Genomic DNA, 18,239 nt, shown 5'->3' on the forward strand with positions numbered 1-18,239 from the left:
TGGGAGGTTATCCCAGGGTTTGAGGATGTGTTTCCTTAGCCCCAGACCATCTCCTTACCTGAGGCTCAGGTGAAGAAGGAGTGATCTGCTCCAGCAGGGAGACAAAAGATTTGTCTGCCTCCGACATGGCGCCAGGCGTCACTGGGGCCACACGAAGTGGTGGTTAACTCTCGTCTTGGTAACTCAAACGGCTTACACGGCAGAAATCTATTACTCACGGCTCTGGAGCCCGGAAGCCCAAGATCAGGTGCCAGCGAGGTCGGGCTCTGGTGAGGACTCTCTTCCTGGTTTGCAGGTGCTGCTTTCTTGCTGTGTCCTCACGTGGCAGAGAGCAGAGAGATGGCAGCTCTTCCGTCTCTTCTCATCAGGACACTAATCCCATCCTGGGAGCCCCACCCTCATGACCTAATCACCTCCCAAAGGCCCCACCTCCAAGTACCATCACTTTAGGGATTTGGGTTTCAACATGTAAATTCTGGGAGGAGGTAAACGTTCAGTCCAAAGCAACTGTGTTACTTTTGTGTACCATTTCTTTTTAACAAGTAATATATATACACAGGACAAAATTGTAGAGTATACAATGCATTCCCCTCTGATTTCCATTGCCCCAGATACCCGGTCTCCTCTCTGGAGACTAGCACAGAGACAAGTTCCATGGGCATCCTCCAGAGATAGCCATATAAATAGTGCAAAAGCTGGCAGGCCATACGGGCCATTCTGCACCTTGCTTTTCTGCACTTACCTATCTATGTTAGAGATACACATCAGTACATATAGAGCTGCCTTATTCCTTGAGCAAGTTTTATTCCATCGTGGACATACAGCAAGCTATTTCATTGATCGCCTATTAGCAGCTGGTTTCCAATCCTTTGCTCTGACCATGCCATGGTAATTAAACTGAATACACACCCTTTTCCCACTTACCAAAATATTTGTTGTATAAGTTCCTGGGAGTGTAATTCCCAAGTCAAAACTTACGGGAATTTAAAATTTGACAGAGATCGTCCAAGTGCCATCCAGAGAGGCTTAATCAGTGTGCACCCCGCCGGCAATGTGCCAGGAAACCTTGTTCATAGTGTTACAGGGGAAAGACAGACTATCTCATTGCTTAGATTGCATCCTCTTATAAGACTGGGCATATTCCAGATGTTTACTGGCTATTAGTGTCTATAGATTTTGCCTGTTTCTCTGGGTGTTGATCTTTTTCTTTTTGATTTGGAGGCACTCTACTAAAGAAATTAGCCCTTATTTTTGGCATGCTTTTCAATTTATCTTTCGTCTTGACTATTTTACAGGTTCTTTTTTCCATACAAGGGGATTTTTATGCAGTTGAATTTTTGAATCTTTTCTTTCATGTTTCTGGGTTTGGGGTCATATTTTTTAAAACTTTCCCCACCCCAAGGTTGTAAAAATCAGTCGAAATTTAAACGCCCCCTACACACACACACACACACACACACACACTCACACTCACACTCACACTGTATTAAATGTAAGTCTACTGCAGTCACACTGCTTAATGTCCCCCCTAGAATCACTGATCTTCTAAGCTGGAGGGAGATCAAAGGTCAACAGGTCTGGCCCCCTTGTTTCAGCAGCGAGGGAACTGAGACCCCCCTGGTGGTGACCATCGCCACCTGCAGTCCCATTGGCAACTGGCCATGTGGCTGCGTGAGCACTGGCCACAGGGAACGCGCCCTCGGTCTCCCCTAATTCTGCCTAGCCCTACCCCCACCTCCAGGCCCAGTCTCCCTAGGGAATCAGGAGAAGAGCTGAGGCGTGGCTTCCATTTATAAAATTCACAGTGTTTCCGGTTGAAATTCAATTGATATTTAAATCATGCAACGCCTTAGGCTGGGGGCTTTGGCAAGAATTTCAAGATACAGGTAGAATTCCAGGGAGCAAAGAGAAGAAAATCTTCTTCCTGCCAATCCTTTTTCTGGGGGATAGAAAAACACGCTCTTGAAAATGCCCATCCTGACCGTGGCTTTCCCCGGAGAACGACACACCGAACAGTACAGGATGAGGAGCTCAGAAGGGGGGCCACTCTCCCCAGCCATGCGCAGCCCTTGGGGAGAACCCGGCGGAAGATGCCCGGGCACCTGACCACAGGGCGGGGACGGAGGGAGAGTGGCCGCGAAAGCTCTTCTGGACGCTGAGGATTCACTGTTGCTGCTCGGTGGCACCCAGCCCACAGGTCACCTAAGAGAAGCTCCCCCACTGGGATTGGAAGTGGCGGACTTGCTTTTCTCCCTCGTCTATAAAATGAGTCTCAAATGAATCCCACGGGGACGATTCACTTCCCAATGGCTCTAAACCAAAGAGCAATTCTCTCTAACCACCTAATGCATGATCTCACATAGATCCCTGGCCTTCTGCTCCCCTGTCACTCCTGGGGACCCAGGGATCAGAGGGTGGGCACAGCACCCCGACGCTAGTGAAGGGAGGGCAGAGCCACCCCCAGAGAGAGCCGGGCTCTGTGAGCAGGTCCGGGAGCTCAGGGCTTTAGTGGCCCCCCCTGGCGAGCCTGACACGCGAAGACCCACTGCCTCACCCCGCCGATGAGCACGTCTGTGCAGCTGTAGCTGGTGCATCTTCAAACCCCGGATCTCTGGGAACAAACGACGCACTGGCCGCGGGAGCCGCAGAGGCTGCCCGCACCGCACAGGCGAACGCGCTGCCGGCTCCGGTCCCGGTCCCGCGTGGCTTGGCTTTCCCAGGCTTGCTCGGCTCCCGGGCCCTCAGCCAAGGGGACAGCAGGGGGCAGCAAAGGTGACAATGCGATGGGAGGCTGGCGGGGCAGAGTGTGGCCCGGCGCGGGGAGGGGAGGGGTGTTCAGAGGCCGACATCAACCACTGGCCTGACCTTCATTATTCCCAGATCTCGGGGTGCCCTGTGGCCTGTGGCTGGCCCTACCCCGCAGGAGTTAGCCCCTCATAAGAACTCGTGGAAAGCACACCTGTGTGCCCTCCTAGGCGAGGGCTGTGCCGTCCCCGCCAGCCCTGCGGACCCCGGCACCGGATGCTCAGCGCCGTCCATCGTCGAAGGAGCCTCGGAATGCACCCAGCCACCCCTCCCCGGGCGAAGGGAGCCAACATGCTCCTGGCGCATCGCTCTGTGCCCAGGAACAGCCCCAGGTATCTGGGCGCCGGGTCCTCCTCCAATCCCGCCCATCCACAGCGACTCAGAGCTGCCCCCTGCTGTCCCCTTGGCTGAGGGCCCGGGAGCCGAGCAAGCCTGGGAAAGCCAAGCCACGCGGGACCGGGACCGGAGCCGGAGCCGGCAGCGCGTTCGCCTGTGCGGTGCGGGCAGCCTCTGCAGCTCCCGCGGCCAGTGCGTCGTTTGTTCCCAGAGATCCGGGGTTTGAAGATGCACCAGTTACAGCTGCACAGACGTGCTCGTCGGCGGGGTGAGGCAGTGGGTCTTTGCATGTCAGTTACAGGAAGGACCGTCCCCCCCCCCCTCCCCCGCCCCAGCCAGGGCAGCACGTTTCACAGAAACGTGGAAGCGTTTGCCCTCCATGTATGCACCCCCTCCTGCCCCTTCCTGATGGCAAAGAGGGAGAGGAGAACAAGGGTTCGGGGTCGTCTGAGACCTACCCGGCCTTCTGGTCCTGCAGCTCCAGGGGGAGCTTTTAAAATCCTGCGGCTGAAACTTGGCATCTCTCCTCTCACTCCCCCTCCTGGAGATTCTGATACTGCGCCTGCATGGGGGGAGGTGCTGGGAGGGCCCCCGGCTGGGAAGGGGGTCTTCTACATAGCTCCACCTGCCAAGATTCAGATGAGCTTAATTTTCTGCGATTAGTGATTTTTTAATGTTCTTGGTGTCATGTTCCAAGTGTAAAATTCATATTCATAATGCTGAATAGATATGCTTTTTAAGCTACATCCGCACAAGACTGCACGAGGAGTCTCTCCCCCCTCCGCAGGCTGCCCTTGCGAGGCAGGAGAGAAACCCCAGCTCTGTCCCTGGGTAGAGCCCTCTGAGAGCTTCCATTTCCTCATCCTGAAACGTGCCAGGCAACGACGCCCACCCGGCAGCGTGTCTCCGCGTGGGAACAAGGCACAAGCGTTCAGCAGGTGTTGGCCTAGGAGCTGAATCGGAGATCACGTGGGAGTCGCCCGCCAGGTAGACGCTTCCCAAGCACCGGCTGGTTCACCTTCGGCTCCTTGAATCTCACAGTAGGCTGGTGTCCCAGGGGTGGGGGGATGGGGGTTTGTTTAGCCCCTTCCCTGAGTCCCGTGTCCCGTGACCAGCTGGGCAGAGCAGAGACACACACACAGAGGTGACCAGAGAGCCAGTCTCACTTCCTTCCAAACCGTAAGCCTGAGGGAGGGACAGAAAAGTCAGTGTCCCCTCGAGAGGTTGGCACCCGTCACGCAGGACTCCTGCCGCTGGGATTTGCTCACCAACACCAGGCCCTGCGGAGAGAGGCAAACCTCCCCGTCCTGGTGGAGCTTGTCTGCTTGTCCCCGTCCTGTCTAGAGGGAGGGAAGCAGGCAGGGAGCGAAGCACACTCGCTGCTAGAGGGCATGTGGAAGCGTAGGTGCAAATGCGGCCGCGAGGGTTTATGACAACAGGTGAGTCCCTGGGCGGGGCCCGCGGCTCCAGCTGGTGAGGGAGAGGGCTTGGGAGACATCGCAGCTCCCAGACTCTGGGTGACACCTGACACCACCGTTGTGGCTTTTGATTCCTTATGCACATGATGCTAGTGAGGACCTCTGCTAGGACTGTCACCCCTGGAGGGTCACAGCCGGCCAGGCAGAGGCTAAACACCCACATGGACACACCTGGCCACCGTTCAGCCCCGTGAGAGGAGAGGGAAGAGCCTCATCATCCGTCCGACTCCTGGGACCCAAGTCCTAGAGCAACAGAGATCCACGGAGATCCCCGCACTTAACCCAGACCTTACTTAACCCGAGGTCACGTCAGTGGTGCCAGCAACACAGCCTCTCCTGAAATCGAGCCGGAAGCACAGGGAAAGCCCACCTCCCGAGCTGACGGCACGAACCTGAAGGCGCCCATTTGCCCGCCACCTTCACCCCTTCAACTTTGGTCCCTTTGATGAGTGAATAATCAAAACTCCTTGATACTATCATTTCTCATTTCTTAAGTCTGCGTGGGGCTGTCTAGTGGTCACTTGCACATCTTTTTCTGCAAATTACATGTCTCTCCTTTACCTACTTTTCTCTCAAATTGTTCATCTTTCTCTTAGTGATTTGAAGAAGCTATTTACATAGCATGGAGGTGATGTGTTATCTGTTATACATATGGCAAATATTTTCTCTCAGTGTGTCACTTTGTAAAAATCTTTGTTTATGATGTCTTTTATCTTTATCAAATCACTGAACTATTTATTTGTTTATTTTTTTGCGGTACGCAGGCATCTCACTGTTGTGGCCTCTCCCGTTGCGGAGCACAGGCTCCGGACGCGCAGGCTCAGCGGCCACGGCTCACGGGCCCAGCCGCTCCGCGGCACGTGGGATCCTCCCGGACCGGGGCGTGAACCCGCGTCCCCTGCATCGGCAGGCGGACTCAACCACTACGCCACCAGGGAAGCCCTGAACTATTTAAATGAAAGTTTTTTATATACCTTTCCAGTTCATTCTCTTGGATTTTCATACAAATAATTATCTGACCTGCAAATGACGGCAGAGTTTACCCCTTCTTTCCCTCATTTCTTCTCTTGGTCGCACTCTACTGACCAGGGACTATCGACGTGGACTAATTGAGACAATAGTGAACAATATCTGTTAGTCGGTTCTGGTTTCTAATATTTTTACCATTATGATGTTTGATACAGGATTTCTGATAAATACCCTTCATGAAGTTAAAACAGTTCCCTTCTATTCTGAGCTTATTTTTACTTTTAAGGTAAGGAATGAGTCTTGAATTTCATTAAGTCAATATTTTAATTTTTCTCCTTTAACCACTGAATATTCCGTATGTAGCTGTATTAAATGTATACATTCAGTTTATTTTATAATGTAAATATATAATAATATCTACAGTATATATAATAAAATATATAATTATATAGAGAATGTAATTCCTTACGCCTCATGAATACATCATAGCACATCCCTTATTTTAATTCCCGGCTTGTCTTGTCTCACTAATGTTTTACTTAGGTCTTTTCACGTCCGCGGTAGTGATGTGTCAGCAGCAGGGTTTCCTTTTTTGTATGCGTCCTTGACCACTTGGGGCCTCCTGGGTACGCCAACATAGACTGATGGGGGAAATGTCCTAACTTTTTCTGTAAAGTGAATTTAACATAGGAAAGAGGTGTTGTTCCCTGAAAATCTGGCAAAGCTCACCTGGAAACCCCCCTGGGCCTCGTGCCTGTTTGGGGCGAGGAGGTGGGCGCATCGCCATCCGCCCTTTCCCTTTGTTTCTCTCCGTTTCTTGGAACAAATCTGGTGACTTCCTGCATGTTTTCATTTCACCCATGCCTTCAAGCCCACTGGCACGAAGGGGGATGGATGTGTCCTTGCACACTTACAAGTCTCTCCAGTAGTGCCGTTCGCCTTCTCTCACCGTCTCTTTCTTCCTTGAGCAGTTACCAGAGATGTGCCGTTTTACTGGTCTTTGCAAAAGCTTCTGAATGATCGGTCACCCCTAATGAGTATGTGTTCTCTTTCATTACTCCGTGTGTGCTCAGGCTTCTTAACTGATACTCAAATCCCTGTATTCTACTTTGCTTGTCAATTTCTGATAGATGTGATTATTGGATTTGTCAGTTTCTTCTATTGGTAATATTTTTTGCTTCTTTAGTATTTTGTTGTAAGGTGTTTTAAGGTTAAAGGCTGTTATATATTCTTGGTAGATTCTTTTATAAATACAAAATATATAAAATATTCCTGTTTTTCCCATTTAATGTGTCTTACAACGAATTCTGTTTTATTTGATCTTAATATCAACACGCCTGGGCTTCCCTGGTGGCGCAGTGGTTGAGAATCCGCCTGCCGATGCAGGGGTCACGGGTTCGTGCCCTGGTCCGGGAAGATCCCACGTGCCGCGGAGCAACTAAGCCCGTGAGCCATGGCCGCTAGGCCTGCGCGTCCGGAGCCTGCGCTCCGCAACGGGAGAGGCCACAGCAGTGAGAGGCCCGCATACCGCAAAAAAAAAAAAAAAAAAAAAAATATCAACACGCCTGATATCTGTCCTAATTTAAAATGCACATATTCCCTGAACAATAAATGTCACTGCTAGGAATTTATTCTAACCCACATGCCATGTGCAGTAGTTTTTTTTTTTTTTTTTTTTTTTTTGGCTGTGTTGGGTCCTCGTTGCTGTGCGAAGGCTTTTCTCTAGTTGCGGCGAGCGGGGGCCGCTCTTCATCGCAGTGCGCGGGCCTCTCACGATCGCGGCCTCTCTTGTTGCGGAGCACAGGCTCCGGACGCGCAGGCTCAGTAGTTGTGGCTCATGGGCCCAGTTGCTCCGCGGCATGTGGGATCCTCCCAGACCAGGGCTCCAACCCGTGTCCCCTGCACTGGCAGGCAGACCCCCAACCACTGCACCACCAGGGAAACCCCATGTGCAGTATTTGAAATGAAAGGTACAAGGTTATTCTTGCAGGCTTTTGGGGTAGTAACAAAGGACCGTAAACAACCCAAGTGTCTATTCACAAGGTTTTGGCTAAATGGGGGATCCTCTGCCCCCTAAGAAAGAAGCTCCTGATGTACTGATATGAAATCATTTCCAAGCTGCATTATTAAATAAAAACAAATGCTAGGAGCAGAACATTCCGTATAGAAGTCACATTTGTGTAAAAGGGAGAAAATACCTGCATGCAGTATCTCTGGAAGAATATACAGGAAATTACTGATGCTCGTGGCTGCCATGGAGGAGAAAGGGGGCCAGGCGAAGGTGGGGGGAGGCATCTTGCTGATCTGAACCTCTCAAATACTGAACGCTGTGAATGCTGGACTCTTCCAAATAATATTAAAGTAAAACACCCACACCTCCATCTTTCGTTCGTGTTTCCTGTGTCCGTCTCGTTTCAATTGTTTGAGCTGTTTTGTGTTTCTTGTGTTTTCTTGTTATTTCTATCCCTTTTCCCCATTCTTTGCTCCCCTTAGACTGATAAAATTTTGTTACCTATTTCCTCTAGTGGATGGGAAGTCATAATTCCTATTTTTATGTCTCTACCACGTTGACAAACAAGTGTCCATTGTGTAGGGGATGCACCATGCTTGGGCACACAGCCCAGCCCTGCTTCCTTCCCTGGGCCTAGCTGGTCTGATCCAAACTTCCTGCATGCAGATCTCCAGCCCGGGGCTGTTTCCCAGGGAACCTAACTAAAACATGCATTGCTGAATCAGCCTTAGAGAACTGTCACCTCCCTCCCAAGCAGGACAGGCCCTCAGCACACCTCGACCTTCCCTCACCCACCGACTTGACTTGCTGATATCATTGGGAAGCAGAGCGCTGCCCACTTCTATATTTACATATACTTTATGTCTCTGCCTTTCCAAAGACTGGGCCACGCAAACGGTCCAACGCTAATAATGAGAGATCAGTTATTAAAAGGCGTATCTGAACGTTGGCACCGGTTGTATCCCATTAGTGCGTGCTCTGGACACTTTATACTGTTTGTACTTGTCATTGTTTAAAACTGGCTTAGGGCTTCCCTGGGGGCGCAGCGGTTGAGAGTCCGCCTGCCGATGCAGGGGACGCGGGTTCGTGTCCGGGTCCGGGAAGATCCCACGTGCCGCGGAGCGGCTGGGCCCGCGAGCCACAACTGCTGAGCCTGCGCGTCCGGAGCCTGTGCAACGGGAGAGGCCACAGCGGTGAGAGGCCCACGTTCCGCAAAAAAGAAGAAAAAAAAAACAACTGGCTTAAATATTTAGACATTTTGTTACTGGGAAATGCTACCTGTTGCAACCAAAATCCACCTGGAAAAACAAACCACAGATATTTATTTTTATTTTAAAAAGTGTAGCCATTCTCCTGACATCAATGACAATCTTATAAATAATCTAATTAGAACACAGATTTGCATAATTTCCCAGGTGCTTGGATACTTTTAATGCAAGGCCGATGCTTTCCAGGTTTTATGAGTTTCTCATTCACTACTTTAAATCTATTTTCAATACTGAAGTTTGACTTTAAGGATGGAAGGAGCTGGTGATGGAAACTGGTGCTTGAAAATCAAAGAATGGGGTCCATTATACAGTTCCGTATTTCCTGCCGAGACCAGTTCCCGAGCTGCCACCCCGGCATGAAACACACCCTCCCCGAGCCCAGGAGAAGAAGCGACAGCAGAAGCATATGAACCAGGGGGCGCTGTGAGGTTCCCGGGCTCCCCCTCTGTGTCTGACTGCCTCAGTCACTCCTGAGGCTGAGGACCTTTGCAGCAACAGAACCTGTGAACAAGACCACAGTTTAAGCTGCATGTGCTTCACGCAGCTGATCTCCTTCTGCCTGATCAAAAGGTTTTATCCAAGAGGGAAAAGAAACAAGGGCTATGGACTTCCCTGGTGGCGCAGTGGATAAGAATCCGCCTGCCGGTGCAGGGGACACGGGTTCCATCCATCCCTGGTCTGGGAAGATCCCACATGCCATGGAGCAGCTAAGCCCGTGGGCCACAACTACTGAGGCTGTGCTCTAGAGCCCGTGCACCACAGCTACTGAAGCCCACATGTCACAGCTACTGAAGCCCGCACGCCTAGAGCCCGTGCTCCGCAACAAGAGAAGCTACTGCAAGGAGAAGCCCGCACACCGCAGCGAAAAGTAGCCCCCGCTCGCCACAACTAGGGAAAGCCCGTGCACAGCAACGAAGAACCAATGCAGCCAAAAATAAATAAAATGAAATCTTTAAAAAAAAAAAAAAAATGAAAGAAACAAGGGCTTAGCAGTGAATGCCTTGTCCTAGCGGCCTAAAAAAAATCAGCCTCCACGTTGAAACACTTGCTGTCACAACTTCAGCCCTGGTGGGTGCGGTCATTATGCCCATTTCACAGATGAGGAAATGGAGGCCCAGAGATGTTAAGAAACTTCCCCGGGCTCACACAGTCAGTCAATCAGTCAGTAAGTGATTATATCAGTTATCTATGGCTGCATAACAAATCACCCCAAGATTTAGTAGCTTGAAACATTTATCGTCTCGTGGTTTCTGTGGTTCAGGAATTTGGGTCTTTTCTGGGTCTCCATCTTCAAGGTGTCTCACGAGGCTCAGTCATCTCAAGACTTGACTACGGACGAACCTGCCTCCAGGCCCACCTACGCAGCTGTTGGCAGGATCCAGTGCCATGTGAGTTGCTGCCCGAGGGCCCTCAGCTCTTTGCTCCTTCAACACAGCACTCACGTCGTCAAAGTGAGTGAGCCAGAGCAGAGGTGTGCCGGGAAGAGCTAACACAGCAGGGCTGAGACCACTGTCCTCAGAAAGGCCTGAATGCAAGGCTGGCCTCTGGGAACTTGGATTTGGGGAGTGTTCCTCCCACCCTAACTGACTGGGAGGGTTTCTGTGCCTCGACTGTTTACGCAATGTCCTGAACACCTGCTTCCCTTGTGGAAGGCTGGGATTTTGAATGTGCCAGGCAGGGGGTGCCTACATGACCAGCCCTGGCACAAACCTTGGGCTCTGAGTCTCTGGTGAGCTTCCTGGTGGACAGCACTTCACACGTCTGTCGCAACTGGCTGGGGGATTCTCCCAGTCCACTGGGAGAGGACTCTTGGTTTCCTCCCGCCTTTTTGATGGCGGGAGTGTTCCTCTGCATGGTTAGGCATCATTAATTTCACCAGTGCCCTTGCCATGGGCTTCGCAGGTCTTTCCAGTTTTCTGTTACCATAAACGATGTTGCATTGCACGATGTAGACACGTCACCTTGCTCGCTTGCAAGCGCAGGAAGCGGACTTGCTGGGTCAGAGTTATGTATATTTGTCATTCTTTTTTAGGAACTTTATCACCTTCTTTAAGGTGGTATTCCAAAGCTCAAAGGAAACAGAGGCTTTTAGGTGAAAAATTTGTCTCCCAGGTTGCCTCACGTGCAACCAACCCACCGCTATTTCGGACCTGTGGGTCTCCCTCAGAGATGCCCTCTAGGCAAATACAAGCGTATCTGTGTCCTGGCGAGAAAACGTTCGTTCTTCAGCCAGATCGGTCTCTTCTCCTGAAACGCCCTCTTTTCAGAGCAGAAACCCCTCACCAAAATGTTGATTAGAACTGGAAACCTTCAGTGTAAGTGTTCACGTCAAGAACATCCTTGTCAATTTTTATTTATGGTTTCTGAACGGTCTCATCAGGCTTAGCCATATACCATCATCCTCTAGCTTATTTTTTAATAAAAGGGATTTTTTTTTAAGAAGCTTACTTCTCCCTGTAGAGCCTGTGCTTCTTCCTAGCTGCTCTGTCCTGTTTGCTTTGATCCCTATATTCAATGACAGAGGCTGTTTCCAGATGTCTGGGGGATCCGTGGTTGTCTGCTCTCGACTACGCGAGGACTCCAAGGCGTCTCAGCCGCACTGCCGAGAAGAACGCCACCCGAGGGTGACGCTCGGGGGCCAGCTCTGGGGACCCTGAAGCCACGCTTTGGATCTTTCCCCTGGAGCTGGACGGATTCCAGAGAAGCGTCCTCCAATCATCTCCCACGGGGAGACTGGCTGCCCCAAACCTCCGGGAGCCCAGGGAAGGGCCGCCTGCCGACTGCTTCTCGGCTGTGCTCACCACTGACTTAGGGGTTCACTCTCTCGGCTCTCTTATTACTACCCCTCAGTTTGCTTTCCAGCTTCTGAAATTGTGTTGCTTCTGTACTGCCCTCTCTTTGTTTGTTAAAATATGGTTACTGTAGTTTTACTAGGGCTTGGGGGACAGTGAAATTAGATGCTTGGATTCAATCCATGTCTCAAACCAAACCCTCCTAAATTATCCTCTGCTTCGAGAAAAGCTCATAAATTTACATTTGACAGAAAAGCTTAGAGGTTTTAAATGGCCTTAATTTTAAAAGAAGCAAGAAAACATATCCTCATAGATCACATTTGTTCCTCCGGAGGTTCACTCCTTACTGGCAATTTTGAAAAGCTGCTGAAACCATGAAAACGTGATCACTAAAAAGCAGCCGTTGCAATGCACCTACCCCTTAAAAAGGGAGGTGTCCTGCGATAGAGCCCCACTCACAACTGACCTGCCGGCGCTTGTCCTGTAGGTCAGGACTTTTGAAAAAATTGGAATCCTGTTAATTCAGGGAAGGAGCAGGAGGTCTCAAGAAAAAAATTTGAATTTATTTTTTCAAAAGGTAATGAAGCCTTGGTTATGTAAATAATAATAATAAATGTTATATACCAATTGTTGTACCAATTAGGGAATCAGGGGAAATCATTTACATTTAAATTTGAATTATTTTCATTATGTTTTGGTAACTAAAGTTCCCGTATTTGTCAAAACAGCCCACCTGCAGGCTGCTCATAATGTGATAAAAAAATAAACAAACTGCTGTGTTTTAAAGAAACAACAAACATACAAAAACCAAAAAAACTGGAATCCTGGCTTTGTCTCTTATTCTGTGTGATGTCTGGTAGTTACTTATTTTTGCTTCAATTTCCTTAGCTGTGAGTAGGGGTGATAACAGCCCCCTCCATTAGGTTGCTGAATTGAACGAGTCACATACCAGCGGTCAGTTTACTGTCTCGGGGCTCCAAGTTCATCCATCAGTGCCCTCTCTGCAGAACGGATCTGGGTCCTTGAAACAGTTCCGCGAGTTGTCAGTAGAGGGCACTAGGGAGCCGCTGCAGGAAGAAGGGGTTTCGCCTCGAGATTCTGGTGTCCGTGCCCCTCAGCTGCCCCACTGTGTGCAGCCGCCCCGTGCCCAGCTCCTGCGGGGTGCAATGGCCAGCAGCGCCCGGCGGCCAGCAGCCTTCCCCGGCACCCTAGAGGGCAGATTTCCAGCAAGTTCCACCAACGCAGAGCCACACCACCGTCCCTGCGGTCACACCCTCCTCAACGAACCCGGGGCTGAGGAGCGTGGGGTTCTGCCTGAGGCGCTGCTTTCGCTCAGGGCTGGCTTCTGTCTTCCCCATACGCTCCACCATCCTCTTTACTTTTTACCAGCCACGCCCTCATCACCCCGACCCCACTCCCGTAAGCCATCCTGCCTATTAAATGTCCCGTTCCCACAAATTACCGTGTGGGTTCTCCTGGTCACACCTGACTGCTACGAGTCAGCGTAAGTACGTCACTTAAACATCATTGGCACAGGCCCGACACTGTCCTGTTCGAGGACTGCTATTACCTAGGACTTGGTTTGCTTACACACTAAACTGGGATGAGATCTAAATACTCAAGGGTGTTTTACCGACTGCGTGGGCCCACAGGAACTAGGATGCAGTGTGGACGGACCTGGGCTTGAATTATGGCTCTCTGTCATTTCATACTGGCCGTGACAATCTAGCCATGCCTATACAGACTACAGCTACACAAAATGTTCGTAAAGTACCTCAGCTGAACCAATGTTGGCCATCTTTACTGCCAAGAAAAGAGCAAGGGTTCTAATTTGCCTTTAAGGTTATATAAACCAATGGTCCTCAACCTGGTCGCAAGTCAGGCCATATGGGGTTTAGACTCCACCCGGACCTAAGAAATAAGAGTCTCCAATAAGAGGGCCAGAAATCTGCATGTTAAAGAAGCTCTGGAGTAGCTTGAACAGAACCAAGAGTCCCCCCACCCCACCCTGTGGCTGGTGAAGTCGGCCCTGGCACAGCCAGCGGGAATTGCAAGGGCCTTGGTCTGAGGCTTCCAGCTCCAGTGAAAGAGGGGATTAGTACCTTCAAATGTTGAACAAATAGAAATAGGAAAATCAGGGCTACGCTGCTTACGCGGGGAAAAAGGGAGGATACAAATGGCAGGGGGACTACAATAGAACCGGGTGTTGGGTTGGAATCAGAGGCATTGGTGTGACACGGTTTCAAACAATGTACAGGTAACACACACAGATGTACAAATGTAAGGTGTGCACACACACACACATCTATTTCCTAGCTCTCTCCGCTGAGAGGGTCTGTAAGAAACAACACCCCAGTAGCCGTGAGCACACCTAATACCAGACGTTGGTTTCTAACTACCAGGTTCCAGGAAAAGGATCCGGGGATTCGGGGTGGCTCCAGGACTGGACCATCTTTGTACCGGAAAGAAGCATGATGGGGACATGTGGAAGGATGTTAGAACCGACTAGAAGCAGCTCCCATCAGCAAATCCTGGGGCAATGACAGTAACATATAGCTTACTGAATAAAACAGGAACCCTTGAGTCCACATGATACAAATGAATCAAGAAGTAAATGGGGGAGAGGGGGAAAGTGTTTAGTACAGAATGCAAACTAACAATGTAGAGGAATGATAAAACTGCAAATTATCACTGTGCAGATCTCATGGTAAAAACTGGTTCAGGAAAAATGACCAAGAAACGCTAAAGCTGGTACCTCCCTGCAAAATACCTGTTACGGTTTTAAGTGAAGCAATATGGAGGCAGTTTTACTCAAGTAAAACTTAACTAGGAAACGACAAATCCACATCACGAGCCTCTTGATATGCTCCTGGTGCCTTTGTTTTTAGCAAGGACGCGCTGAAGTATTAAGGGATAATGAAACATGTCTGCAACTAACTCAAATGGTTCAGAAAAAAACATCAGTTACACACACACAGACACAGGAATTTAGGTGAAGGGTAAATAGGAACTCTTCACACTACTGAGCTGGAAAGTATTTCAAAATCAAGACTTAGGAGACAAATCAACCAAACACAGTGTGTGGTCTATGTGTCCAAACCAATTTAAAAAACAAACTGAGAATAAGCAAATGTGAACATTAACTATTTGTGGGGTTTTTTGGTCTCATTATGGTTTTGATGTATCTGTGGCCATTTGTCCTCTTTGGGAAAATGCCTACTTAAGTCCTTTTCCCCTTTTTTTAATTGGATTTTTTGGGAATTCAGTTGTACGGGTTCCCTGTATTTTCTGTATTGACAGGTTAAATTTTAGTACTAACCCCTTACCAGACCTATGGTTTGCAAACATTTTCTTCCATCCCATAGATTAACTTTTCATTTTGTTGGTTTCCTTTGTAGCCCCACCTGTTTATTTTTGCTTTTGTTGTCGTACCCAAAAGAATCATTGCCAGGAGCCATGTCATGGAGCTTACTTACCCCTCATGTTTTCTTCTAGGAATTTCAGAGTTTCAGTCTACATTTAAGTCTTTAAGCCACTCTGAGCTGACTTTTGTATATGTGTAAGATAGGGGTCCAGTTTCACGCTTTGTGCATGCGGCAACCCTCTTTTCCTAGCACTATTTATTGAAGAGACTGTCCCGTTCTCATTGTATAGTCTCAGTTCCTTTGCCAAAAATTGACCATATATGCATGAGTTTATTCCTGGGCGTTCTATTCTGATCTACATGCCTGTTTTTCTATCGATAGCACACTGTTTTGCTGTAGCTTTTTGATATAGTTTGAAATCAGGAATATGGTGCCTATAGCTTTATCCTTTTTCTCAAGACTGCCTCGGCTACTCAGGGTCTCTGGTGGTTCCATACAAATTTTAGGATTCTTTTTTCTGTGAAGAATGCCGTTGGAATTTGTCAGGGCTTGCATCAAATCTGTAAGGTCACTTTGGCCAGTATGGACATTTCAACACTATTAATTCTTCCAATCCATGAGCATGGAGTATCTTCCCATTTATTTGTATCTTCAATGTTTTCATCCATGTCTTAACAGTTTTCGGCGTACAGAATTTTCATGTAAGTTATTTGACGTTAAGGAGTTGTTACTGCTTTTGGTGTGAAGTTATTGAGGTTATTTTTTATTTTTATTTTTTATAAGAGTTTTTTTGATGTGGGCCATGTTTAAAGTCTCTATTGAATTTGTTGCAATGTTACTTCTGTATTACGTTTTGGTTTTTTGGCCATGAGGCATGTGGAATCTTAGTTCCCAGACCAGGGGTTGAATCCACACCCCCTGCACTGGAAGGCGAAGCCTTAACCACTGGACCACCAGGGAAGTCCCGAGGTGGTTTTTTAAAAGGAAAAAGGGTCCTTATCTTCTGAAATGTTAGACACCACTTACTTCAAAACAGTATAAAAAGGTGGGTAGTAATAAGATTGTACTCACCGTGAAAGCCAGATGACAGGGACATGGAGGCTCACCACACCAAACTCTTCTTCTCTGAAACTGTGATTGTCTTGCTAAGATGTGTCACCCAGAGCCCCGCCTGACACACAGCAGGGACCGGGTAAGTGACTGACTGAAATGGCCAGGCAGCTCCCGCCTGGTCGGCACAGGGCCCGAGGGAGCCCATTCAGCACTGGAGACGGTTCCCAAGCTGCTAAGCAGCCCTTTACCCACCCAAATCGCGCTCAGGGAGCTGCAGTGTCAACACCACCCTCTGGAGGATAAAAGGTAAACCCACAAGAAAGCCCCTCTAGCGCTTCCAGGCCTAACTACTGACTTTATTCAAGAGCTGTCTTCACGTTAAAATTCCTTCCACCAGCTAAGAAGGCTTTAATCCTCATGTTTCCATTTACCCCAAAACAAGTTAGTTCCTTCTGCCTCATGAACTGGAGTAAACGCTAGAGTCGGACACATACCCATTTCCATTCATGACTCTTTATTTAAACTTTCCAAGGATTCCAAACCCCATTTAAAAATTAAAATTGCAGGGTACTCCAATAAAAGCACATAAAACCCTCATGACTAGTATCACAATTCACGATACAGCTCTTACTGTGAGAAAGTGTATTTTACCTTTTATTACGAAGGCACAGAAGTCATCTGAGACCTCAGATATTAAACCCACTGTGTATTAATGTCGCACTAACGGGCAACGTAACGCAATTATTAAAGCTGATAGTACAGTTTTCCAACAATCCATACGTAGCTACAGATTCTCTCTAAAAAAATGCCTAAGAGAAGCACTAGGCCTTAAGACCAATATAGGCGTAACAAAAGGGACCTGAAATTTTCTGCCAGGGCAGTTATATTTCTTGGTAGAATAAGACTTTAACAATGAAAGTCTATTACCAGCAACAGGCATAGCGGACCCAACTTTGCCAAAGAAATGGGGAAATTCTAGCAAGCTAAAAAAATACCTTCCACACGCTCCGTGTGAAAGGAGTCCGGGGGTCATTCGCAGACCTAACCTTCCGTCACTCCCCGGTCTTTACAGACGTGTGCCTCACCGGTCAGAAGCAGTCCTGGGCTTCGTCCCAGCGGTGACGCCGAGGTGGAGGCCCCGGCAGCCAGCGTCCCGGGGCGGGCCGGCCGCCGGGTCACTGCCTGGGGCGACCTCTGGCCGGCCGGCTACTCTGCCCCTTGCTCGGCGCCCACCTTGTCCTCCGGAGCCCCGGGGCTGGCCGCACTCTCGCTCGTCGGAACAGCCTCCTCTTTCTTCTTTTCTGCCAACGCTTCCAGCCCCATCATCCGCAGATAGTGAAGCCGTTCGTTCTTTGGCACAAAAGTTCGAATTGAGGCCTTTCCCCGCCACCCACACAACACGATGGGGCACTGGAGCGTGTCCGGTTTCCTGTGAACAGAAGGGCTCCGCGTAAGCGTTGAGCATCCTCCTAACTGCACCGCAGGCAGCACTAACACACCACTGCTCCCCCCAAATACCCCCAAGCCGCGGGGAAGGCACTTTAGTGTGAGACTCTATGGCGGCTGCTCTCAAAGGAAAAGCGGCTTCACTCTTCCTGAAGAGTATCAATGCCCTCGGGTCGGCCAGTTTTTCCTTCTAAAAATCCAGTGGAAGAACCCCAAATCTGCAGATGTCAAACACTTCCAGCGTCAGATTTCCAAATACTTGTGTCTTCGCCAATGGGAACACCTATCTGTGCCCCACCCTACCCAACAGGAACTCGTCCTGTCCCACGCGGCGCCTTGCAGCTCGCTGCCCACGGCTACAGACGAGCAAACTGAGGCCCCGCAGAGGCCGGATAACTGGGCCCAGAGCAACAGCGCCAGCCGCATGGGGCACCAGGGCAGGGAGCCAGGACCACCATGCTCTCCATACTCAGTGCTTCCCGGAATTGGGTCTGGCCACCCACCCCCGTAACGGTAGGACGCCCGGCACACCAAGCCCGCCTGTGTCCAGCAAGCAGTGCCATCCGGGTCCAAACGCCCCGCCTGCCCAGCCGGCTTCCCAGGCGGCGCCAACTCCCCTTTCCTAACTGGGAGGGCGGCCGCTGTCTGTATTACGCACGTGCCCCTTATCAAGCACTGTGCGTATCAGCGTGCACCATGCATGCTGTCATTTACGT

At 49.6% G+C, this 18,239-nt stretch overlaps 1 protein-coding gene across 1 annotated transcript in view; it reads right to left on the reverse strand.

Moving 5' to 3' along the window:
• Positions 1–16,574: 16,574 nt before the first annotated feature.
• Positions 16,575–18,239, reverse strand: part of NSUN2 (NOP2/Sun RNA methyltransferase 2) — a 28,422-nt gene continuing 26,757 nt past the window's right edge. The window contains exon 19 of the mRNA XM_059061181.2: positions 16,575–17,506. Coding sequence (XP_058917164.1) covers positions 17,284–17,506 — 223 coding nt within the window. The 3' untranslated portion in view covers positions 16,575–17,283. The remainder of the gene's footprint in view (positions 17,507–18,239) is intronic.

This window comes from Kogia breviceps, chromosome 4, assembly GCF_026419965.1.
Source record: "Kogia breviceps isolate mKogBre1 chromosome 4, mKogBre1 haplotype 1, whole genome shotgun sequence".
Lineage (NCBI taxonomy): Eukaryota > Metazoa > Chordata > Mammalia > Artiodactyla > Physeteridae > Kogia > Kogia breviceps.